This window comes from Alnus glutinosa, chromosome 4 (genome assembly GCF_958979055.1).
Source record: "Alnus glutinosa chromosome 4, dhAlnGlut1.1, whole genome shotgun sequence".
NCBI classification, from domain to species: Eukaryota; Viridiplantae; Streptophyta; class Magnoliopsida; order Fagales; family Betulaceae; genus Alnus; species Alnus glutinosa.
The window spans coordinates 26,592,335-26,616,589 of NC_084889.1; the positions used below are offsets into that span (position 1 = coordinate 26,592,335).

Sequence of the window (24,255 nt, forward strand, 5' to 3'; positions counted from 1 at the left end):
TTATGATCAACAAGCTGCATCGATCTTTTCTTACAACCATATCAAGAGAGTGCCTCAAAAGAAGATGTCCTTAAGTTTCACAATAACTTCATTATTAATGACAAATTAAGAAGCTAATTAATCCCTTGCTTTGCGTTTAAGAAGAGCAAAGAAATTAGCGGGGCTGCTGAACTCAGTAAAGGAGACTTGTTGGTCAAGTTTCTTTCTGACAGAGTCAAAGAAGTCGTTTGAAATCGCATCTCCAAAATGTGTCTTGATCAGTCCTTCCGTTGCGGCTCGCAAGCGAGATGTCATTATTTGGGATTTGGGAAGGCTGCCAAGTTCTCCCATTGCGACGGGAGGCAACTCCTCCATTCTCTCTATGCTAAAACACCCGTTTCCATCCACTGCAGCTTCCACTTCTTCCGGAGACATGTGATATACCGGCATATTAAAGGAGTCTGCTTCTTCCTCTCCAACTTTTCCCTGAATGAAACAAAAAGGGGAAAAAAAAAATACACATTGACCAAAAATGACCATATAATTTCATATAATTTGAGGAGGTGCGAAAGAAATGAGTCTTCGAAGATAGGTGAAATTAAGATTCAGTGCAATTGTCTGCTCATATTGATTGCAACTTGCAGTACGGGCACGCAATTGTGAGAAAACCCTTGTGAGGCTCACCTATCCAGATAGGTGTTCAAGCTGTCCTGATAGGTGTTCGAGCAGCCCAAGACTGCACAAATAGGTAGACCCCATAATTGTTTGTCCAGTTCGGGACAATGGGAGAACGACGGAAAATGATTTAGGTTAAAACCATTTTACACGTCATAAATGTTATTTTCTTTGGTTAACTTGAAACATTTTTAGATGAACCAATATTTTATGTTGCGTCAAACACTCAAAAATAGGAAAAGCCTTTGCGGGAAAATATTTTATGCCGGGGAAAATACAACAAAAACTTGGGTTAGCTAATGATTTCTTACCGTCCTGACCATGTCTGCGAGGCATGACTCGAAGAGGCTAAACGCCATATTTTGTGCAGTTTGAGAATGGAGGGTTCCATTGCGGCGGCCGCAGAAGACAAGTGCGATCAATCCACCGGTCACCAACTCTTGAGCCCTGGCCTGCAGAAAGCACTCCATGTCCTCAGCAAATTGAGTTTCATAGGCCTTAACAACTTCATCTTTCGAATTGGCGCAGTAGATTCTCCCTTTATTCCAAGCAGGAGAGGTTTTGTCAATAATCGATTTTGGGACTCCCGAAAGCCAATGGATGGCATAAGAAGCGTGAACAAAGTGCAAAGATGCATTGGGAAACAAGCGGCTGTAGAAAGAACCCGCCACGGCCCCCGCATAATATTGTCTGTCCGGTGGGAGGGATGCGAAGAGTGTGTTGAAATCGTTAGAGACGTGATCGTTGAAGAAGACTTGAAATTCAGGGAGCTGAGAATGGAGTCCTTGGCATTCGTACTTCAACCGCACTGCTTCAATTATGTTTTGCACTGCGAAAAATGTATTAGGCCCAGTAGAGCAACCTAAATCTGCAATTCGAAAGGTGGTTGACGAAAGAAAGTTGGTGGCGTCAAGCTTTTCAGCAACTGATTCAGTTATTAGCTCTTTTGCAGTGTCGATAACTCCTCTCTGAAACACACGAGATCTTGTTAGAAAATAAAGATGTTAGAATTTTTAAAAAGTAATATTTTTTAGTAGACAGTCATACTACTCTCATACAACTGGGATGATGTGAAAAAGAAAAATAAAAAAATAAAAAATATATACATGGGAGAAAAGTAGAAAGGAGAAAGTGCCCACTTTTCATGGTTTGGGAAAATTAGATAATAAGGAAGAACATAAAAAGCTGATTGGTGCTTTCTAATCGAAAAAAAAAATTGTTCTACACATTGTTTTAATCAAGAGAAAAATGTCATTGTTTCTTCTTGTATTTTGAATTTTGAGTCATGATGAAAAGGAGAAAGATATATAAATAATACAATAAAAAAATTAAGCAAGGACAAACCAACACTTTCGCTTCTTCTTCTTCTTCTTAATTTTTTTTTTTTTTTTTTTTTTTTTTAAATTTTTAATTTTTTTGTAACTTTTTATTTATTTATTTAGGGTATAATTGTAATTTTGTAAGGATTCTATCATATAAGGAAATGGACAAAGATTTATTTATAACAATCCAAAGTGCAAGGAGTAATAAGACAAAATTAAAACCACCATTTAAAAATAACCTATTGTAATCTTCCCTCAGCTTTGTGACAAGTAAGTCCTTCCATCATATTTTTCATCTAGCTTTTAGCAGAAAATTTGCAGCTTCTCCGTATCATACCAATAAAAATAGGAAAATGTTAGATTTACAACACTAATACAACAACTGTACAACAATCCCTCACATGAGGGTAGGTCCTACATACTGGAGCCCACCTTCATGTGAGGGATTGTTGTACAGTTGTTGTATTTGTGTTGTACAAGTATCAAATCCCATAAAAATATGACTTGTGTATTCATATCCACACCACTATCCCACAAAAGTAAAGACAGTTTTCTTCTAATAACATGTCTTTTGAGTTTATTAAAATGACGTGTTTTTTTTAATAACATAGACAAAGTTGGAATGAATTTTATTAAAAAAAACATGCGAATTTCACATGCTATTAAAAAAAATTGACACATGTCATTTTCATAAATTACGTTGAAAGAATTTATTCTAACTCAATTTGGAGAAAATCTTTGTTCCAAAAGTAATTATGCCTACATTTTCTTTTCTTTTTATTTTCCAAAAAAAAAAAAAAAAATAGCGAGGCTGAAGATGGCAATGAGGGGTACGTAAAGATCTTAACCCACTGTCTCCTTTGACACCCCCAATCCCGTATGCATCAGGATCCCCGACCCGTATAACAGTAGGTGGCGTGAAGCCACCCTTACCGTCCACTCAACAAAGGTAAAGATCCACCCACGTAGACCAATGTGTGTAAGGGCGGAGTTTTAGCCCCTTCCTTGGGAGTGGAGCGTGCAAAGAGTAGGCAATATAGGTGAATCTCCGTTACCCCCCACCGCCCTTCTCCATCTTCTCTTTTTCATTAATTATATTGAATATGATTTTAATAATAACACGGATCTAGCATTAGTGCAAATTAGTAGCTACCTCTTTTGAAAGGTAAGTGAATCAAATTCATTCACACTCGCCATACCAGCGTGAAAGTGAACCCCGCTTTCTAATGTTGATAATAATTGTAAAGCTTAATTGTGTCTTAGCTATAGTAGTTGAGAGAAAGGACATAGACTTTAAAGGGTTACTTGAAAGACTTGGTTGTGGGAGACCACTATGGCGTTGACGTGTGGCGGTGGGCTATGAGTATTTATTTGTCTTTGAATTGTTAAAGCACGTAATTGGATTAGAGAAATCCTATTTGGTTGACTGATGTTGTATAGCAAACACTGGGTCACAGTCACATTCAGTCTTTAAATTTGTTTTAATAAGTTTTTACTGATTCAGGCGCTGACTTTTAACGTTAATCATATAAAAAATTAAAAAAATAAAAACTAGTCAAGTTCTTCAGATTTCATCACCCATCTTCTCCCCCTCTCTCTCTCTCTCTCTCTCTCTCTATAGATTAACGTACACCTGCCTGGATCGCCTTTCAAATGAGTACGTAGGCCCGATCTATATATAGTCTCATTGTTTCCATTACAGATATATATATGGAGATCTGAGTTGAGAAATCGACAAAACAGATATGGATAGGAATGAATCAGCTAGATCTAACGAAAGAAAGTGTTCATGTAGAGGAGAGACTACCTGGTAGGAGGAGTTGTTGGAGTAGCTATCGTTACTATCTCCACCTTTCATCGGATATGCTTCAGACGGTTTCGATGTTTGCTCCGCTGCCATCTCTCTCTCTCTCTCTCTCCGGGGCTGATCTATTAACTATTAGCCTCTATTATACAATTAATATAGAATGGCCAAAAAGTCAAGGAAAGCGCATGTAGTCTTCGGTTGTCTAAAATTGTGACGAGTGGCATACTCAACTTCCACATGCAATATCTTAGGATATTTAAAGAGGAGTAATGCTAGCCCTACCCTAACTGACTCTCAAATCTACGCACTCGTTAGTTAAATTTTTTTTTTTTTTTTTTTTTTTCTTTTTGTCGTTCACTCTCTCTCATACAACGAGAAATAATTAACTATAAGAGGTAGCTCAATCGGTTAGAGACTATGCCTCATGAAGCGGAGGTCTCTAGTTCGAATCTCTCATCCCCCTCTTGTGTAAACATATAAAAAAAAAAAAGAAAAAAAGAAAAAAAAAATGAGAAATGATTGAGAGGACCTTTAACCGGCCCCCTCTCGCTTTAAAATAAAAAAAATATAATTTTATTTAAAAAGTGTATTTTTTTGTTGTTCTATTTTTCCTTTTTGAATATAATTTTTTTTTTTTAATTTAAAAGGGGGAGGGAGACGGTTAGAGGTCCCCCTCAATCATTTATCCTCGTAAAACTCATAAATTTTCTCTTGAATTTGATCAAACAAAGTGTGTTGTCAAAAAAATGTGGAGAAGGCATTGATTATATACTAGATGACATAAAAAAGAAAAAAAAAAACAAAAAAGAGGAAAAAAGGACAATCCACGGTGACCCTTGGGCCCGGTCAAGGGGTTGTAAAGTAAACACATGTCCTAACAATTTGCTTTGAATCAATTACTTTGGAGACGTGTGTCAAGCTAAATAGGCAGTAAAATTATTATTTATTTAAAAAATACAATGGAAAAGACTCAATTTAAAGGCTTGAGATGATGTGATTACACATCGGCAACTGCTACCTGTTGATAATTTGAGAATTAATTGTAATTTCACCGGCTTGTCAGGTGTAGCGTGACGTTTGGTCTGGATCTCGTGAAAGACAACAAGACAATAGTCTTAAATCTAGATTTGTCAGTACTTCAATTGATTTTGCATTTGTAAATTTCAATAAGTTAGAAATTCTTCAAAAATCAAAATCCTTACAAAGAAGAATAAAGAAGAAATAACATTAACATTTAATTTCTTGACAAATAATGCATATTATTAAAACACATTTTGTTCTACAAAACTCATATTGATAGGGGATGCTAAAGTACCTTTGCTCACGGTGAGCTATCAATTTCTCAATACGGCCTGAAGCAAGAACTTCATGTTGGCCTGTACATGAATGTGATAACCTTTAAGATCATAACAGTATAGTACAAGAAAGAACACTAAAATGCCAGAACAAAAAGGAAAAAGGAAAATTAAGAAAAATCTAAAAATTAAGCTAAATATTGCATGTCCACAACACAGTCGTCGCACACATACGTTGTTACTTCAAATCAATGTTATTAGAAATCATGTATATTATACTCATAACAATATGGCCTCTCATAACAATATAGATCTTCATTGGCTGGAAGACACCCCATCGAGTGTTAGTAACATTGTTTTTAGGGAACAACCGGGTCCCTAAGATCCTAGTCTCATAGGATCAATATGGATGTAATCTTCTTGAAGTAGCAATAATATTTGTCTCTGTTCAAAAAAAAAAAAGAAATCATGTATATTATACTCATGTTCTGTGTTTATGTCAACCAACTTAATAGGCCATAAAATTGTAATTCTAAATAAAAGTTTCTTTCACTATAATGCATCATGGACGATTCTGGGCGTAGAGGTTGTATTTCTTGCCCATCTTGGTGGTTGCTTCAAAACTGAAGTCTCTCCGTCTTGATTGAATAATAGACTAAAAAATTTCAAGTTTACAAAAATGGATGGGTGCTCTGTTTCTTCCCCTCACATTTCTTCCCCCTGTTGTCTCTCCGTCTGGTTCTTCCTCTTCTTCAAAACCATTTGTCTCTCTCTCCCTATATTCCTTTGTATGAGAAAACAACCTTCGTTCTTACAGGCAATGCCCAGGAAAAAATAAAAAAGGAAACAGGAAATGGAATTTCTAGACTCTGTTTTCTGGGTCTCTCTGTATTTAAGTAACCCAATTCTTTTTGTGAAACATCAATCAAAATTTGACCTTTTGGTTCTCTTTCTGAATCTGAAATTTAACTCTAAACCCACTTGTTTAATATACTAGATGAACGATAGTAAATAAAAGTGAAGAAAATCTTGAGTATCTTTAAGTGTATAAATACTTCCCCACACATCCAAATCTGAAACAATCTGCTCAAAATAATATGCTACAGCCAAATCTGGGCGCCGGCAGAGGTCAATGTCAACTAGTGGAAATGGCACCGGCGAAATAGGTCAGCCGGCCGGAGAGAGAGAAGAAAAACGAGAGAGAGCGTTGGTTCAGGGAGAGAGAGCGTTGGGGTTGGATCAGGATCCCCTCAAATTCTTTGCCCGAATTTGATACAATTCGGGCAGGTTGTTGTGAGTAAGCATTTATGAGATTCACCTGACCGGATAAGCAGTTGGGCAGCCCAACTTTTATTTGGTCAGGTGGGTCTCATAAATGCTCACTCACAACTACCTGCCCGAATTCTATTAAATTCGGGCAAAGAATTTGAGGGGATCTTAATTCGTTGGGGTTGGGGTCATTGTTTTCAAAGAAGAAAACGAAAAAGACGAAAAGGAAAAATCTGATGCGGTAATGCCGGTGTAAATAGATGGGTGCGGGGAGTTGGGTTAAGCGTAGCATTTCTTATATTTAAAATGTAGGGTTAAATACCCCAGAGGTACCTGAGTTTTACGTGTTTTTAAATTTAGTATCTCAGTTTCATTTCGTATTACAGGTAGTACCTGAATTTGGAAGAAAAAAGCTCTAGGTAGTACCTGTCAGATTTCTCATCCAAATTTCAACTTCTCGCCACGTGTCAACCGCTGAGGTTGACACGTGGCACCAAAAAAAAAATTAAAAAATTAAAAAAAATTAAAAAAAAAACTAAAAAAAGAAAAAAAAAAAAAAAAAAAAAAAAAAGAGGGGTGGCTGAGCCACCCCGCTTGGCAACCATGGGGGTGGCCGGCCACCCCCATTTTGGCCAAGGAGGTGGCCCAGCCACCCCCATTTTGGCCAAGGAGGTGGCCCAGCCACCCCCTTGGCCGGTCTGGGGTGGCCGAACCACCCCATAGGGGGTGGTTCAGCCACCCTACAGTTGAAAAAAAAAAAAAAAAAAAAAAAAAAAATTTGAAGGGTTTTGGCCCTAGGGGGTGGCCTTGGCCAAAATGGGGGTGGCTGGCCACCCCCATGGTGGCCAAGAGCCACCCCTCTTTTTTTTTTTCTTTTTTTTCATTTTTTTAATTTTAAACATTTTTTTTAATTTTTTAATTTTTTAATTTTTAATTTTTTTTATGTGGTGCCACGTGTCAACCTCAGCGGTTGACACGTGGCAAGAAGTTGAAATTCCCACGAGAAATCTAACAGGTACTACCTAGGGCTTTTTTCTTCCAAATTCAGGTACTACCTGTGATACGAAATGAAACTGAGGTACTAAATTTAAAAACACGTAAAACTCAGATACCTCTGGGGTATTTAACCCTAAAATGTATTCTCGAATTAGTTTTTTATCAATATTTTTTCTTTGGTAGAATATTTTATATTTTTCTTATTCTATTTCTTTTATAAGTTTATTTTCTACCTTATTTAGTTTACTATTTTTTCTCACTATTTATTATATATCTCTATATAAGTAGAGAGTTATATAATATTGTTTAATATAGTAAATACACAGGATGTAGTTTATTCGTCTTTCTTTCTTTCCACTCTCTTTTCCTTTTCTTTTATATTTTTATATTTTATATGTATTTCTACACACCACCTCAAATGCCACCCTACAGTTGAAAAAAAAAAAAAAAAAAAAAAAATTTGAAGGGTTTTGGCCCTAGGGGGTGGCCTTGGCCAAAATGGGGGTGGCTGGCCACCCCCATGGTGGCCAAGAGCCACCCCTCTTTTTTTTTTTCTTTTTTTTTCTTTTTTTTTTTCTTTTTTTCATTTTTTTAATTTTAAACATTTTTTTTAATTTTTTAATTTTTTAATTTTTAATTTTTTTTATGTGGTGCCACGTGTCAACCTCAGCGGTTGACACGTGGCAAGAAGTTGAAATTCCCACGAGAAATCTAACAGGTACTACCTAGGGTTTTTTTCTTCCAAATTCAGGTACTACCTGTGATACGAAATGAAACTGAGGTACTAAATTTAAAAACACGTAAAACTCAGATACCTCTGGGGTATTTAACCCTAAAATGTATTCTCGAATTAGTTTTTTATCAATATTTTTTCTTTGGTAGAATATTTTATATTTTTCTTATTCTATTTCTTTTATAAGTTTATTTTCTACCTTATTTAGTTTACTATTTTTTCTCACTATTTATTATATATCTCTATATAAGTAGAGAGTTATATTATATTGTTTAATATAGTAAATACACAGGATGTAGTTTATTCGTCTTTCTTTCTTTCCACTCTCTTTTCCTTTTCTTTTATATTTTTATATTTTATATGTATTTCTACACACCACCTCAAATGCTACCCGGATCCATGGTTTCTTGGGTTGAATTTGATTAATTTTGCACCGAATTTCAATTACATATATTTTGCCTATATATTTGTATTGCAAAAAATGTTCACATTTTGGTTTCTTTTCCCCAATGTGTTATCGTTGTTTTTTAGGCGTATTTGGTGTGATTGTGACATGGGCACAATAAAGTTTGTGTAACAAGTACATTTTTATCTTATAATTACTTCAAAATGCGGATATGGCAATCTCGATAAACCTTTTGATCCATTTCTTATTAAAAAAAAAAAATTAGTAACACCAACATATCACACCGCTATTTCACTATTATATCTTATTATGTTGACACAGTATTACCAACTCACCATTTTTTTTTTTAATAATGGCTAATCTAACAATTGATTGATAACGTCACGGCAATATATGTGGTATGCATTTGCAATTCCTTGCCTGCGGTTTACATTCCCATAGTCAAAATTAGGTGGTTTTTCAAGGAATATTATCGAGGTTTATGGATAATTATCAAAGGTTTATGGGAATCAGCAAGATCAAGTCATTTTTAACATCATGTACAATGAAATGTATAAAATGTTTTATGCATGAAAAGTATGACATGAATTGAATTGCAGTTGCATATTTCAGTGATTTACCATGTTATCACGTAAAGAGTTATTATATGTATGATCGACTATGATGCAATTTGTGTAATGGAAATGAAATAGTTAGGCGGGATTATCTAAAAAGCTATGTATGACAGTATGATAAAGAATGAAAGAAAATATAGACAGTAAAGAAATTAAGTATTGAAAGACATCGGTACTGTGCGATACATTATGTTATGGCGCTATGTATGAGCCATGAATATATAAGAGACTGTACATGCAGAACACTAAACTATGGTTATGCGAAGGTATGGCATAGATATCGATTCATCCACGAACCCTAGCAGGCTAAGCCCATAGGGTTCCAAAGAGAGTAGATGCACGAAGCCAGTCCTATGCCATATTGGGAGTACTACAAGATCCACAACCTTGACTCTGAGTTAGTCATAACGATGATGGAGAAATGAAAGATAGTACATGCAGAAAGTAAAAGTTAGTAATAAAAATACGTATAGTAAAAAAAAAAAAAAGTAAATAAAAAAGCAAACAACATAGTTACATAGTTTTACAATAATATGGAATGTTTTCAACATAGTTTTATGGTAAAGATAAATATGTTTTACGAAATGATAAAGTATTTACAATATAGTTTTAAAGCAAAGATAAATGTATTCTTTGAAATGAAATGATATAGTAAAAGAACATGTTTTAATGAAATGATAAAGTATATTTAATTTAGTTTCCAACTTGATTCTCTTTATGCAAAACCATGTCTACACGCATTGTACCTTGTCAACACGCATTCAAACATGTTACAAGGTCAAAATGACCAAATCTTAAGGATACATTTGGTACGCATAATAGCTATCCCATTAAAAAAATGAAGATGATAAAGACAATAGTCTCTCTTCTATAAAGCGAAGCAAAGCGCTAACATAAAACCGAAATAACTATTTATAGTAGGCATGAAGGAGCTAAATGAGAAACGTTAGCAATTTACTAAAGTTCGTTTGGAGTGGTTGGTGATCCAGAAAATGTTGTGTTCAATAAATCCTCTTATTTGTTGGAATAGATATTCATTTCCCTTAATTTGGTGACAACATATTTGTACGCTAGAAATTAAAATCAACAGGCTGCATCGATCTTGTCTAACAACTATATCAAGAAAGCGCCTCAAAAGAAGATGCCCTTATTTTACGTTTGACAATAACTTCATTACAAATGAGAAATTAAGAAGCTAATTAATCAGTTGCTTTGCGTTTAAGAAGAGCAAAGAAATTAATGGGGCTCCCAAAGGAGACTTGTTGGTCAAGTTTCTTTCTAACCAAGTTAAAGAAGTCGTTTAAAATCGTTTCTCCAAAATGTGCCTTGATCAATCCTTCCATTGCGGCTCGCAAGTGAGAAGTCATTATTTGGGTTTTGGGAAGGCTACCAAGTTCTCCCATAGTGATGAGAGGCAACTCCTCCATTCTCTCTATGCTAAAGCACCCATTTCCATCCACTGCAGCTTCCAGTTCTTCGGGAGACATGTTATATACTGGTAAATTAAAGGAGTCCACTTCTTCCTCTTTAATGTTTCCCTGAACAAAACAAAAAAGGAAAAAAAAAAATGATGACATAGTTTCATATAATTTGAGAAGATGCAGAAGAAAAGAATACGTAAGAATTAAAGGCTTTCAGAAGCGTAATTGAGATTCAGTGCAATTGCGTGAGCAATATGGGTATGCAATTGTGAGAGGACCCTTGTAGAGCCCACCTGTCCGGATAGATATTCGAGTAACCTTAGACTGCTCAGGTAGGTAGATCATATAAGAGATTTTCACAAAATTACCTGCCCAAGAGTATGGGAGAACAGCGAAAACACCTCTTAAATGTTATGTTCTTTGACTAACTGAAAACATTTCATGTTGACAAATATTTTATAATGTGTCAAACACTCAAAAATAGGAACAACAGTTTCGTAAAAAATTTTACGATGGGGCTATGAAAATACAATAGAAACTTGGGGTAGCTGATGATTTCTTACCGTCCTGACCATGTCCAAGAGGCACGACTCCAAGAGGCTACTCGTCATGCTTTGTGTAGTTTGAGAATGGAGGGTTCCATTGCGGCGGCCGGAGAAGAGAAGTGCGATCAATCCTCCGGTCACCAACTCTTGAGCCCTGGCTTGCAGAAAGCACTCCATGTCTTGAGCAAATTGAGTTTTATAGGCCTTGACAACTTCATCTTTCGAATTTGAGTAGTAGATTCTCCCTTTATTCCAAGCAGGGGAGGTTTTGTCAGCAACCGATTTTGGGACTCCGGAAAGCCAATGGATGGCATTAGAAGCATGAACGAAGTGCAAAGATGCATTGGGAAACAAGCGGCTGTAGAAAGAACCCGCCACGACCGCCGCATAATATCGCCTGTCCGGCGGGAGGGATGCAAAGAGTGTGTTGAAATCATTGGAGACGTGATCGTTGAAGAAGACTTGAAATTCAGGGAGCTGAGAATGGAGTTCTTGGCATTTGTACTTCAACTGCACTGCCTCAATTATGTTTTGCACTGCGAAAAATGTATTAGGCCCAGTGGAACAACCTAAATCTGCAATTCGAAAGGTGGTTGACAAAACAAAGTTGGTTGCGTCAAGCTTTTCAGCAATTGATTCAGTTATTAGCTCTTTTGCAGCATCGATAACTCCTCTCTGAAACAACGAGATTTTGTTAGAAAATAAAGATGCGGGAATTTTGATTAGTAATGCTATTTAGTAGACAATCATACTATACTCATACGTTTGGGATGATGTGAAAAAGAAAAATCAATAGTTGATTTTCACGGCCACGTCACTACAATCATATAGCAGTACTCTACTAAATAGCATTTTTCATTTCGGAATTAAAGAAAGTATAGCAGAAAATTGTTTGGGAATGACTGAAATATGGCGAATTTGAATCGATTTCTGGTTATCTTAATACTGTTAATCTTGTAATCTGATGATGTAACAAACAATATTAGACCGAGGGTTACGTGAAAGGCTTTGTCGTGGGAGACCAGCGTATTGAGCTGGCTCACTATGGCGTTGACCTGTGGCGATGGGCTATGAGTATTTATTTGTGTTTGTATTGTTAAAGCACGTAATTAGATTAGAGAAATCCTATTTGGTTGACGGATGTTGTATAGCAAACACTGGGTTACAGTCAAATTCGGTCTTTAAATTTTTTTTAGTAAGTTTTAACTGATTCAGACGCTGATTTTTAATATAATAGTCCACTGAATATCTTAAAAAAAAAAACTAGTCAAAAGTTCTTCAGATTTCATCACCCATCTTCTCCCTCTCTCTCTCTCTCTCTCTCTCTCTCTCTCTCTCTATAGATTAATGTAAACCTGCCTGCATCGCCTTTCAAATGAGTAGGCCCGATCTATATATAGTCTCATATGTTTCCAGTACAGATATGGAGATCTGAGTTGAGAAATCGACAAAACAGATATGGATAGCAATGAATGTAATAGATCTAACGAAAGAAAGTGTTCATGTAGAAGAGAGACTACCTGGTAGGAGGAGTTCTTGGAGTAGCTATCGACGCTATCTCCACCTTTCATCGGATATGCTTTAGACGGTTTCGATGTTTGCTCCGCTGCCATCTCTTTCTCTCTCTCTCTCGCTCTCTCTCCGGGGCTAATCTATTAACTATTGCCTCTATGGCTCTTGTACAATAATATCATGGCCAAAGTCAAACAAAGTTTAGTCTTCGGTTGTCTAAAATTGTGACCAGTGGCATACTCAACTTCCACAATATCTTAGGATATTTAAAGAGTAATGCTAGTCTTACTCCCAACTTTGACTCCCAAATTTATACACCAAGACGTGGCAAGTGCCACATCATTTTTTTTTTCACTCTATCTCAAAAAACTCAGAAATTCTCTCTCCTTTGTCCGTTCTCTCTCTCTCTCTCTCTCTCTCTCTCTCTGTGTTTATCGTGTTCTTTGTCTTCGTCGAGATCTAGGAGTGGGGTCAAGATCTGGGGCCTCTGCAAGTGGGAGGACAGCTTCATGGGTATGATCTTTCCGTAGCTGGGTCGATTTCCTCCGGCATCAACAGCTCAACGGAGAAACCTCCAAATTTCTGGCTTCTGTTGCGTTGGTCTAGTTCCATCGGCACCCTTCTTGGTGGAGAAAGAAACAGATACCAAAGATATGAGAATAGGAAATAGAGGTAACATAGATTTTAAGTGGTTCAACCTATGGCCTGCATCCACACTCTAGCCGGCATCGGCTATTATAGTCGAGACTTAGACATCAGTGATTTTGGTTGGCATCGGCTACTATGGCTAGAATTTGGACATCAGCAATTTTGGCCGACAGTAGTTACTATGGCTGAAACCTCTTTGGGCTTTTTTTTTTTTCTTTCAAAAAATTAAAAGAGAATTTGGTGGGTGGTATTTGCCGGTAGAAGAAACAATTAGTGGTAATGTGGCATGTCATCCTGACAAAGAGAGAGACTCACGTGGGTGTAAGAAGAGAAATAATTCGAGCATAGGATGAGAAAATGTGGAAGGATGACGAAACCCAAGAAAAAAAAAATTGGCACTCGATTGAGATTTGTGGGCATTTTGATTTTGGTTATTTGAAGATGCAAAAGGATGAGTGAACAAACAAAACAAAAACAAACATTGGCACAGGATCGAATATCGTTAGCCTATAGCTCTGATATCATGTAAGAATTAATAATTTAAGAAAGATATGAGAATAGGAAAGACAAATGGAATGAAGATGGTTTGGTCTATGACCCACGTCCACACTTGATAGCCTTTTCTTAGCTACATCTTTCCTTTATATATTTGATTGTCTATAAAACTTTATTTATAGAGAAATAATATGAACGTCACAAGTCTCTTCTACTTTTACATTAATAACAATAAATCTAATTTATCATCTTGTAACTTTTGTCTCTTAAGTTCTTGTAACTCTTGTCTCTTTAGTGCTTGTAACTCTTGTCTCAATACAGGCCATCACTCTAAGTGCCGAGCTCTCCACCATTTCCTCTCAGATGGGCAAGCTTCTAGAACGGCCATGGACTCGAAGGAGGCCGAGAAGTACATTCGGCTGGTGAAGGAGCAGCAACAGAGGGACTTGCAGAAGCTAAGGGTGGGGGCGGGGCTGGTGGGGGGTTTAGTTACAAGGTGGACCCTTGTTGTCTTCGTTTTAGGGATTATGTTGTGCACAAAAAGGTGGGTATTGGGCAGTTTGTTGTTTTTAAATGTTTTGGGTTTTTATTTAATTGCAGTCTGGAGAGACTGGTTGATGTGGATTTAGGTTTTCATTTCTTTCCCCATCTTGGTGGTTGCTTCAAAACTGAAGTCTCTCCGTCTTGATTGAATAATAGATTAAAAAATTTCAAGTTTACAAATATGGATGGGTGTTGTTTCTTCCCCTCGCATTTCTTCCCCTTGCTGTCTCTCCGTCTTGCTCTTCCTCTTCTTCAAAACCATTTGTCTCTCTCTCCCTATATTCCTTTGTATAAGAAAACAACCTTCGTTCTTAGCAACAGGCAATGCCCAGGGAAAAATAAAAAAAGGAAACAGGAAATGGAATTTCTAGACTCTGATTTCTAGGTCTCTCTGTATTTTAGTAACCCGACCAATTCTTTTTGTGAAACATCAATCAAAATTTGACCTTTTGGTTCTCTTTCTGAATCTGAAATTTAACTCTAAACCCACTTGTTTAATATACTGGATGAACGATAGTAAATAAAAGTGAAGAAAATCTTGAGGTATCTTTAAGCGTATGAATACTTCCCCACACATCCAAATCTGAAAGAATCTGCTATAGTCAAATCTGGGCGTTGTCGGAGGTCAATGTTGGCTGGTGGAAAGGGCGTTGGCAAAACAGGTCGGCGGGACGAAGAGAGAGAAGAAGAACGAGAGAGAGAGAGAGAGAGAGAGAGAGAGAGAGAGAGAGAGAGAGAGAGAGAGAGAGAGCATTGGGGCCGTTGTTTTCAAAGAATAAAAGAAAAAAGAAAAATCTAATATGGTAATGCCACGTCAGGATGTAAATAGATGGGTATAAGGAGTTGGGTGTAAACCTAGCATTTCTCATATTTAAAATGTATTCTCTAATTAGTTTTTTATCAATATTTTTTCTTTGGTACACTACAAAAAAAAGTTGCAATTCACCACTTGCAATCTGTCACGTCTATTGGGCCCATACACGTGGCAAACTGTTAGCCACGTGTCATTGGCGACTTGTCGGCAACGTGGTAGATCCGGTTGTTGCAAAATGTGCAATTCGCAACGTGTCCACGTTGCCACTGTGCCATGTGGATTATTGTCCATGTGGCCACAATTGACCACGTGGTTTGCAGACACGCGACCGACAGTCTACCATGTGGACCATAATCCACGTGGCCGACTTTGGCCGCGTGGTCCATAATCCACGTGGCCGACTTTGGCCGCGTGGTCCATAATCCACGTGGCCGACTGTGGCCACGTGGATTGTTGCATTTGCCACGTGGCAAAATGCAATTTTTTTTTTCTTCAATATATATATATATATATATATATAAATCCATTTTTTCCCCCAAAAATATCACAAAAATATTAGGACAACATTTGAAATTTACCATAATTACAAAATCAAATTACGCACTTCAATAATTATAAATCCAACACAACAATAAATTATGTACTAATAAACGTTATTGTTATTAACAAAACAAAGTTACACAAAATATCTACAAATCTGAAGGCCGTCGTTCCTGCGGATCACGAGTTTTCGTACCAGGCATGTACTTGCCAATAGGTGATTGTTGTGCAAGGGACAGTGTAGCAGGCGATGGTGTCCCAACTGGGAGTGCTGGCTCAGCTATCGTCCAATAGGCGACAATGGACCAATCGTTGTCGCATTAACTGCAAGTAATGAAAACATTAAAAAATTTGAGTATATGCATATCAAGTCCATAACATTGATTAAAAATAAGTAGTTTACACAATAGTAATCATATATGCTGATGCACTACTAACAGATTGACGTACTACCTCCGTTTGCAGGTGAAGGCTGCTGAGCATCAGGGCTCGCATGTGATGCTCCTATGGAGGTGAGCACAGCCTCGAGGTGTCGCATGCGTTGCTTCAAGGTGTCATTCCTCTCGGTCTGAGCCTGTAACAATGTCTCCATTATCGTAATCCTGCCCTCATGTATGGAGCATCCTTGAGATGTACATTGGGATGGTCCTCCTTGTGAGCGAGCCCAGTATGAGAAACACGTCCCACGTACGGGAGTAATGTTTGGCCCAACCTGCCGAATCCTCCCCGCGTTTTCAGGCCTCCCAAACGCCTATTCTTTTGACACGCTCTGAGTAGCGGCAGGATCACTCGATAAACCCTGTCTCATCTTCTCCTGTACGTTGTCAACAAAAAATACACATGTAGTCAATATATACTTTATCACACGCATAACTTAAAAATATTAGTAAAATAGATCAGTAACATACACATAGGACCCGTATACGTTCGTTCGAGTGAGTGTCGTCCTTCCTAGTGTGCGTCTTCACAAACGACTTCGCTCGAGTGGGGGCCGTGCCAGAAGTAGTTGCCTGTCGCCATCCAATTGAAATAAATAACAAATAGTAATATTAATTCTTAAAAAAATAATTAGATACAAATATTATAACATCTACATTTATATGTTCATACCTCAACGTGATTAAATCTAGCATAGCTTTTGGATCCCAAGCAATGGGGAGGTCGTTCTGCCCCTGTATCCGCTTCATCCGTTCACAGTTCGCCTACGCAATGAACATTTCATAATATTTAAGCATTGACACACTTAAAGTAGTAATAAAATTAATTGAATAGTTATTGAAAATACACATAATAGTAATACAATCAAAGACCTACATATCATTTTTCGCTTAGTACACCAATCCCTCAGCAGGTGCTCCACATCTGTTTTGTCATACTTCCCAAAAACTTTGTCCGGCACTCTTGCACGTATACTTTCGGGCATGTCACAGTCTCGAATATGTAGCTTTTTTTTTTAAATGAATGCTTCCACGAACGGTGCTTACGTCCAATATCAGCCCACGCTTCATGTTGTGCCTTGCGCTCATCTACAGATACGGGGAGATAAAACTCCTCTTGCACATGCAATTTAAACATTAATTTTATAAGTTAAAAAAAAAACATTACCCTAAGTTTTTAAAAATAATTAAATAAATTAGTTTCAATACCAATGTGTATTTTCAATAACTTTCTTAAACATACCATCAACGCCTCCCACATAGCTTTCTTAATCTACTTATCTACCCTCGCCCATTTGTCCCGCATATGTATGTGGGACCCGCTCCTCACAAGCATTCCTATAGCACGCCTAAAATGATTACAGGCTCGTCCTATCGGTTGTGTCGCAGCATTGTATTGCAGTACAATCTTTTTTCCCCCCGGGAGTACCCAATTCCCCTCAGGGTCTCTGACCATCTTACAGTAGATGCTCCCATTTGGATTGTACCCTAACCAAAAGAAAAGAAAATATTTAAGTTAATATAATAAAAAATTAAATTATATTAAACAATGATATAATTTATGTTATTTCAAACTTCATATTAGTTGGTAATATAATATGGGATTTAATGATGTATAAATATGTACTTACCCATTAACCGAATCTAGTCAGTCTGTATGCGCTGGGTTGCTGGGTCATCTGCATGCTTCTCGCCAACCCCTTCCCCCTGGGGAGGCTGCTGATCGTCGTCTAAAAGCATATCCTGGGGGCTATCGGGGGGCAGCTGATCGGGACCCAACATCTCGAAGTCGCCCTCATAAGTCATCTAGCTCTCCCCCAGATCCGGCCCCTGACGCTCCCTCGAAATCGATGCCTAGCTCAACCCCAGCTATGGTAATGGGAACCTGTCATCCTGTATCTCACTATCAGATCCACATGGCGTAGGTCCAGACCAAGGGATAGGTGTGTATGGCATATTAGCCCAGAGTGGACCGATCCCATCATGACCCTCTCGCACCCACCATCGAGTCACATGACCCGGTGAGGTGATCCCAAGCTGCGAGAACATCTGCGACATAGAATATGGGGAACAAGAATATCCAGCGGAGCCGGTCTGCCCGTGATCTGAAGTATCCATCCCCGACGTACCCGGCAGGAATGGCCTATAAGCGCCATCTGGGTGGTGTGGCCACGGTGCAGTATACAGTGACCCCTGGGCTGTGGACGTGATCGTGGAGGGCACGGGTAGGCATGGTGCCCGATGTGCATAAGGAGGAGGTCTCTGGTCCATCGAAACCTACAAACAAATGTAGACAAATTATTAAACACGTTAAAAGTATAACTACCCAGTTATATATTAGTAAGGAACATGCAAATTATACAATGAGATTTATGCAAATTAGACAATGATTGCATTTATTAATTATTATATGTTACAAATTAAAAATGTGTATTGAATTTAAGCGAATTGTACCAGCAATTAATATTTATTCATCTAATGGGGGCTTCAATCGGATCTATGTTATGCCTGTCGTGCTCGAACTCATCATTCATATCATCTAGGTCACCAGTGGTTAATACGAGCGGCTCGGACTCGTGATAGGTTTCACCTGCATCATGACTCCTTTCCCCCTAACCAACGTCGTACACGTTTCTCGGTTTAGTTCTCACGGCACAAACCCAATCCGGGTTCCTTCCATCTTCGACGTAAAATACTTGGTCTACCTGAAATGTTAGCACGTAAGGCTCATCAGTAATTAGCTCTCCACTATGGACAAGGTGGTTGAAGTTGACAAACACTAGGCCATAATCGTCTATCCTAAATCCCCTGTCTCTTGTGGGGTCTGCCCAATCGCACTTGAATAGGACGTACATAGTCCTGTCATAGTACTCGACCTTAACTATATCGGTTAACTTCTCGTAGTACGTTTCGCCTTCAACGGTTGGCACACATACGTCGCTGTTTTCAGTCATCCTTCTCACATCATGGGCAAGCATGCAGAATAGTCTGCCATTGACCATGTACTTGTTATACTTGACTGCTATCTCCTTCAGCCCTCTACAATGCATAACCAATTTGTGACCCAATTCCTCCCTACGTTGATCGTCAAGTCCATTGACCAATGTGTGTAGTACAAATAATAGAAACCACATTGGTTAAAGTTAGTTTGTAATTAGCCACATTCTGTTGGACAAAATCACTTCTTCATAATGATGCTTTTAAACAGGGATTCCGCTATTCAGAGTGCTTCTAGAAGATTCTGCACAGTCTACAAATCAGAAAAATCGGATCCCCTGCAGCCATCCGGAAGACGTGATATACCGTCCGGACGCCCAACTATCCAAAGCATCATCCGTTCGGACAATGAGAACTTTTCGTCCTGACCTTCCTCTGTGTCGAGAAGCTTCGAACTACTCTAGCTTGCATCCTTCTGGACGTTTCAGCAGCACGTCCGAACGACACTCAATGTTTGACTAGCTACGGGATTTCTTTCCAAAACACAGATATGGGAAGATCGCTGCAACCGTCCGAACGACGTGAATTCCTGTTCGGACGCGCTCATTCATAAGGCAAGTATCGCATTCAAAATCCAGATGTCCGGACGTGCGAGCATCAGATATGGAAATTGAGTGCATCAGATCAACCGTCTGGACGACCATTCCCTTGGTCCGGACGCACAAGCATCAAATATGGAAATTGCATGCATCAGATCAACCGCCCAGACGACCATTCCCTTGGTCTGGACGCACGAAGACTTGGTATGGAAATTACTTGCAGCGGAAGTGCGACCGTCTAGACGACAGGGCAACACTGTCTGGACTTGGCTCAAATCAGGAAAGAATTTCAACGAAATTTTGAAAAATCGATCGCATAGTTGTCCGTCCGGAAGTCCTATGACTATCGTCCGGACGTCGCCTAGGTTTTATCAAGCTAGACGCTCATTTGAACCTGCAGCCTCTAAATAGAGGTCCTTAGGCTTGAGAACAGCAAGAATTTGGTATTGAATTTCTTTAGAGAGTTATATTGTAAGGTTAGTGTGCTGAGTTAGTCTCTCTAAAGCCATTGTTGTGTGTGCTGTTGCTGCGCTGATCTGAAGTCTATCTTAGGGGTTGGCCTTTGTAACTAGTCTTGTCTTTTGAATAGTGGATTTCCTGAGTTTGGCTGCCCCGGAGTAGTTTTTCTCATATTGAGTTTTCACTTCGTTAACAAAATTCTTGTGTTGTTTAACTTTCGCATTGATATTATTTTGTTAACACTTTATGCACACACACACACTTGTTTATATTAGAAGCCAATCTTTCAATTGGTATCAGAGCTTGGTACATTGTGAGAAGATTAAATTCTTGAGTGTTATTCTGTTTTACTTCCACCATGTCTGATTTGAGTATTGATAAAATTGCTTCTATTTCTCATGCTATGTCTGTTCATAGAACTATGTTGATTAAACATAGCATGTCTCATAATCATACTCAGTTTACTTGTGAGGATAAAGGGGCAAATCATTCTATACCTACATGTCACCACTGTGGTGTTAATGGTCATATTCGCCCCAATTGTTTCCATATTCGTTCTCAAAAACCTAGGAATAAAACTCATGCTCCTAGAAAAAATGAACCAGGTTTTGAAGAACAAGTCAAGAAGTTAAGTGATCAAGTTAAGCTCATTAGTGAGAAGTTAGCTTACCTTTCCCCTAATGAACAAAGATCTGTCTTGATAAATAACAAAAAGAAAGCTTCCAAACAAGTTTGGGTTAAAAAGGAAGATAATTTGTGTTTAGTTACTCATACTGCCCTGAAAATTCTTGATACTTGCTTGTGGTATTTGGATAGTGGTTGTTCTAAACACATGACAGGTGATAAGACTCTACTAAAAGAAGTTCAGATGGGCAAAGGAGGAAGGATCACATATGGAGATGGAAGCCAATCCAAGGTTATTGGAAAAGGATCATTGACATTCCAGGTCTCAAAACATCTCAGGAAGCTTTGTATGTGGAGGGGCTCAAGGCTAATCTCCTCAGCATCAGCCAATTTTGAGACAATGATTTGGTGGTGCAATTCTCCAAAAAGGAATGTAATATATTTGACAGCAGTAACAAGTGGCTTCTAGGGGGAGAAAGAACTGCTGACAACTGCTATGGTCTTCCTGGTCTCACTACAGACCCTAAAATTTTTTGCAATAAGGCAACCATAGATGACAGTGAACTGTGGCATCAAAGGTTGGGGCATCTAAATTTCACTGATATGTTGAAGATTGCTGGCAAAGATATTGTCAAAGATCCCAAAATGGAGAAGACTGGAAAAAGAATATGTGGTTCTTGCCAACTAGGGAAACAGACTCGAGCGGCTCATAAAAAGTCCTCAGGTATTCAAACTTCTAGAAATTTAGAATTACTGCATATGGATCTCATGGGTCCCACTAGAATTGCTAGTCTAGGTGGGAGAAGGTATATACTGGTAATTGTAGATGATTTCCCTCGATATACATGGGCTATTCCTCTTCGGGAAAAACCTGATGCTTTTGATGTAGCTCAACATTTATTCAAGAAGATTCAGGTTAAGCAAAATTGCCAGATTATGAGAATTCGCAGTGATCATGGAAGGGAATTCGAAAATTCCAAGTTCGAAGAATTCTGTCTTTCATATGGAATCAAGCGGGAATTTTCTTCTCCTATCACTCCATAGCATAATGGAGTTGTAGAACGAAAGAACAGGGTAATTCAGGAGATGGCTCGTGTGATGATCCACTCAAAGAATCTCGCTCAACACTTTTGGGGAGAAGCAGTTAATACTGCATGTCATATTATCAACAGAGTCTACCTAAGGCCTGAAACAAACAAGACTCCCTATGAGATTTGGCGAGGCAAAAAGCCCACAGTAAAGTACTTCAGAACTTTTGGAAGTAAATGCTATATACTTCGTGACAGGGAGAATCTTGGAAAATTTGATCTCAAAAGTGATGAAGGTATATTCTTGGGATATTCCACAAACAGTTATGTTTACAGGGTTTTCAATAAAAGAACAGAGACTGTGATGGAATCTATAAATGTTGTTATTAATGATGAATAAGTTGAGATACCAAGCAACGGGGAGGAAAATCAGCTCGATTCAGATGAACCGTCAGCAACTTCAACTGACATTGTCAAGGCTTCTTCAAGTGTGTCTCTGGGTGAATCTCCTTCTACTCCCACAGCTTTGGATACCATTACCAGTGCTTCCGAAGATGAGGATACTCCTGCAAATCCTCCTAAGCGGTCATGGGTGAAGCTTCTAGTGAAGTAGCCAATCTACTGTCCTACAGCTGCTACCTTGCTCAAACAGAGCCCAAGAATGTTGAAGAAGCCCTACAGGATGAAAGCTGGGTGTCTGCTATGCATGACGAGCTCCATCAATTTACCAAAAATGATGTTTGGACTCTGGTTCCCCGATCTGCTGAACAGAATATCATTGGCACCAAGTGAATTTTCAAGAACAAAACAGATGAGCATGGTACAGTGGTCCGGAATAAAGCACGTCTTGTCGCCCAGGGATATACTCGTATTGAGGGAGTAGACTTTGATGAAACTTTTGCCCTAGTTGCCAGGTTAGAATCCATCAGAATCCTCCTCTCCATTGCTTGCCATCTTGGTTTCAAATTGTATCAAATGGATGTAAAGAGTGCATTTCTAAATGGTATTCTTCAAGAAGAGGTTTATGTAGAACAGCCGAAAGGATTCCAAGATCCTCACCATCCCCATCATATGTTCAAGCTGAAGAAAGCTTTATATGGTCTCACCACATACCTTTTGGCCAAGGGATTTACACGGGGATAGGCTGATCGTACCTTGTTTATCAGAAATCAAGGTACTCACAAGCACATTGCTCAAATCTATGTTGATGACATTATTTTTGGAGCTACTTTAAACTCCCTTGCCCATGAATTTTTTGAAGAGATGAAGCATGAATTTGAGATGAGCATGATTGGTGAGCTGAACTACTTTCTTGGTCTCCAAGTCAAACAAACTGCTGAAGGTATTTTCATCTCCCAATCCAAGTATGCTAAGGATTTGGTTAAACGTTTCGGCCTAGATGGGAAGAGTTGTGCCCGAACTCCCATGAGCACCAATGTCAAGATCAGTAGTGACCTAGCAGGGAAACCAGTTGATCCATCTCTATACAGGAGTATGATAGGGAGTCTCTTATATTTCATAGCCAGCCGACTAGATATTGCCTTTAGTGTGGGAGTTTGTGCTCGTTTTCAGGCAAATCCTAAGGAATCTCACCTCACTGCAGTCAAGCGTATCATCAGGTATGTAAATGATACTCTTCTTTATGGCATATGGTATTCTAGGGAAACAAATCTTGTTGTTACAGGATATTTTGATGCAGACTGGGCTGGAAATGCTGATGATAGAAAAAGCACCTCGGGAGGATGCTTCTACGTGGGAAACAATCTCTTAGCTTGGATGAGTAAGAAACAAGCCTCTATATCTCTCTCCACTGCTGAGGCTGAATATATTGCCGCGGGAAGCTGTTGTACCCAATTACTGTGGATGAAGACGCTGCTAGGTGACTATGGATTCTCTCAAGGTACCATGATTATCAACTGTGATAATACTAGTGCTATAAATATTTTCAAGAATCCAGTTTAGCATTCTCAGACCAAGCACATCGACATCAGACATCACTTCTTGCGTGATCTAGTGGAATTCGAGGTAGTATCTCTCTCCTTCATTCCCACTGAAAACCAATTGGCTGACATTCTTACCAAACTTCAAGATGGTAGCAGGTTTGAGTCTCTTCGGAAAGCCATTGGTGTTTGCGACATGTCCTAGACATGCTTTTCCATGCTAGGATAAGAATTTTGTTGTTGTGTTTCTTAAGTCTTGTCCTCTACTAGCATGATGTTTATTGAAAAAAAAAAAAAAAAAATTGGGGAGTTTTGTAGCAGGGCAGTTCTTTCAAAGGTTTGTCAGCTATCTCATGTATCTTTTCTGGTTTATTAGTTCATTGTGCTTTGATGAATTATTCTTACATATGATTGAGAACATAAGTTTGACATATGCCAAGTTTTCCCGCTCACTTTTTATGATTGATAGTTGCTTTTCTCATGTGATGACTCCGTGCACTATCCTAGGCTCCCCAAAGATGTGCATTTTCCTTTCTGACTTTTTGCTTCTGGGTACTCTAAATAAGGGAGATGTTTTTGACAAGATGGTCAAATTGACCAAGATGCTAGTTGAACCT

At 38.5% G+C, this 24,255-nt stretch overlaps 3 protein-coding genes across 3 annotated transcripts; 1 reads left to right on the forward strand and 2 right to left on the reverse strand.

Annotated features, from left to right (window-relative positions):
• On the reverse strand, nt 1–3,911 carry LOC133867129 (loganic acid O-methyltransferase-like). The gene is made up of 3 exons (XM_062303820.1): nt 3,784–3,911; nt 966–1,622; nt 1–465 (listed from the first exon to the last, which is right to left on the reverse strand). Exons 1-3 carry the CDS (start codon nt 3,874–3,876, stop codon nt 118–120), a joined length of 1,098 nt encoding a protein of 365 aa, XP_062159804.1. The 5' UTR covers nt 3,877–3,911; the 3' UTR covers nt 1–117.
• Nucleotides 3,912–10,200: 6,289 nt separating this feature from the next.
• On the reverse strand, nt 10,201–12,703 carry LOC133867277 (loganic acid O-methyltransferase-like). The gene is made up of 3 exons (XM_062303996.1): nt 12,583–12,703; nt 11,081–11,737; nt 10,201–10,634 (listed from the first exon to the last, which is right to left on the reverse strand). Exons 1-3 carry the CDS (start codon nt 12,673–12,675, stop codon nt 10,296–10,298), a joined length of 1,089 nt encoding a protein of 362 aa, XP_062159980.1. The 5' UTR covers nt 12,676–12,703; the 3' UTR covers nt 10,201–10,295.
• Nucleotides 12,704–22,961: 10,258 nt separating this feature from the next.
• Nucleotides 22,962–23,469, forward strand: LOC133866246 (uncharacterized mitochondrial protein AtMg00810-like). The gene is made up of 2 exons (XM_062302780.1): nt 22,962–23,262; nt 23,360–23,469. Exons 1-2 carry the CDS (start codon nt 22,962–22,964, stop codon nt 23,467–23,469), a joined length of 411 nt encoding a protein of 136 aa, XP_062158764.1.
• The last annotated feature ends 786 nt before the right edge of the window (nt 23,470–24,255 follow it).

What these genes read in the sequence shown, in the direction of transcription:
- LOC133867277 (XM_062303996.1), bottom strand. Translation starts at nt 12,675, where the DNA reads ATGGCAGCGGAGCAAACATCGAAACCGTCTAAAGCATATCCGATGAAA. An exon ending in CCAAGAACTCCTCCTACCAG is followed by an intron (nt 11,738 to 12,582) that starts GTAGTCTCTCTT and finishes TCGTTGTTTCAG; the next exon opens with AGAGGAGTTATCGATGCTGC. An exon ending in TCTTGGACATGGTCAGGACG is followed by an intron (nt 10,635 to 11,080) that starts GTAAGAAATCAT and finishes TGTTTTGTTCAG; the next exon opens with GGAAACATTAAAGAGGAAGA.
- LOC133866246 (XM_062302780.1), top strand. Translation starts at nt 22,962, where the DNA reads ATGAAGCATGAATTTGAGATGAGCATGATTGGTGAGCTGAACTACTTT. An exon ending in TAGTGTGGGAGTTTGTGCTC is followed by an intron (nt 23,263 to 23,359) that starts GTTTTCAGGCAA and finishes ATGGTATTCTAG; the next exon opens with GGAAACAAATCTTGTTGTTA.
- LOC133867129 (XM_062303820.1), bottom strand. Translation starts at nt 3,876, where the DNA reads ATGGCAGCGGAGCAAACATCGAAACCGTCTGAAGCATATCCGATGAAA. An exon ending in CCAACAACTCCTCCTACCAG is followed by an intron (nt 1,623 to 3,783) that starts GTAGTCTCTCCT and finishes CGTGTGTTTCAG; the next exon opens with AGAGGAGTTATCGACACTGC. An exon ending in TCGCAGACATGGTCAGGACG is followed by an intron (nt 466 to 965) that starts GTAAGAAATCAT and finishes TGTTTCATTCAG; the next exon opens with GGAAAAGTTGGAGAGGAAGA.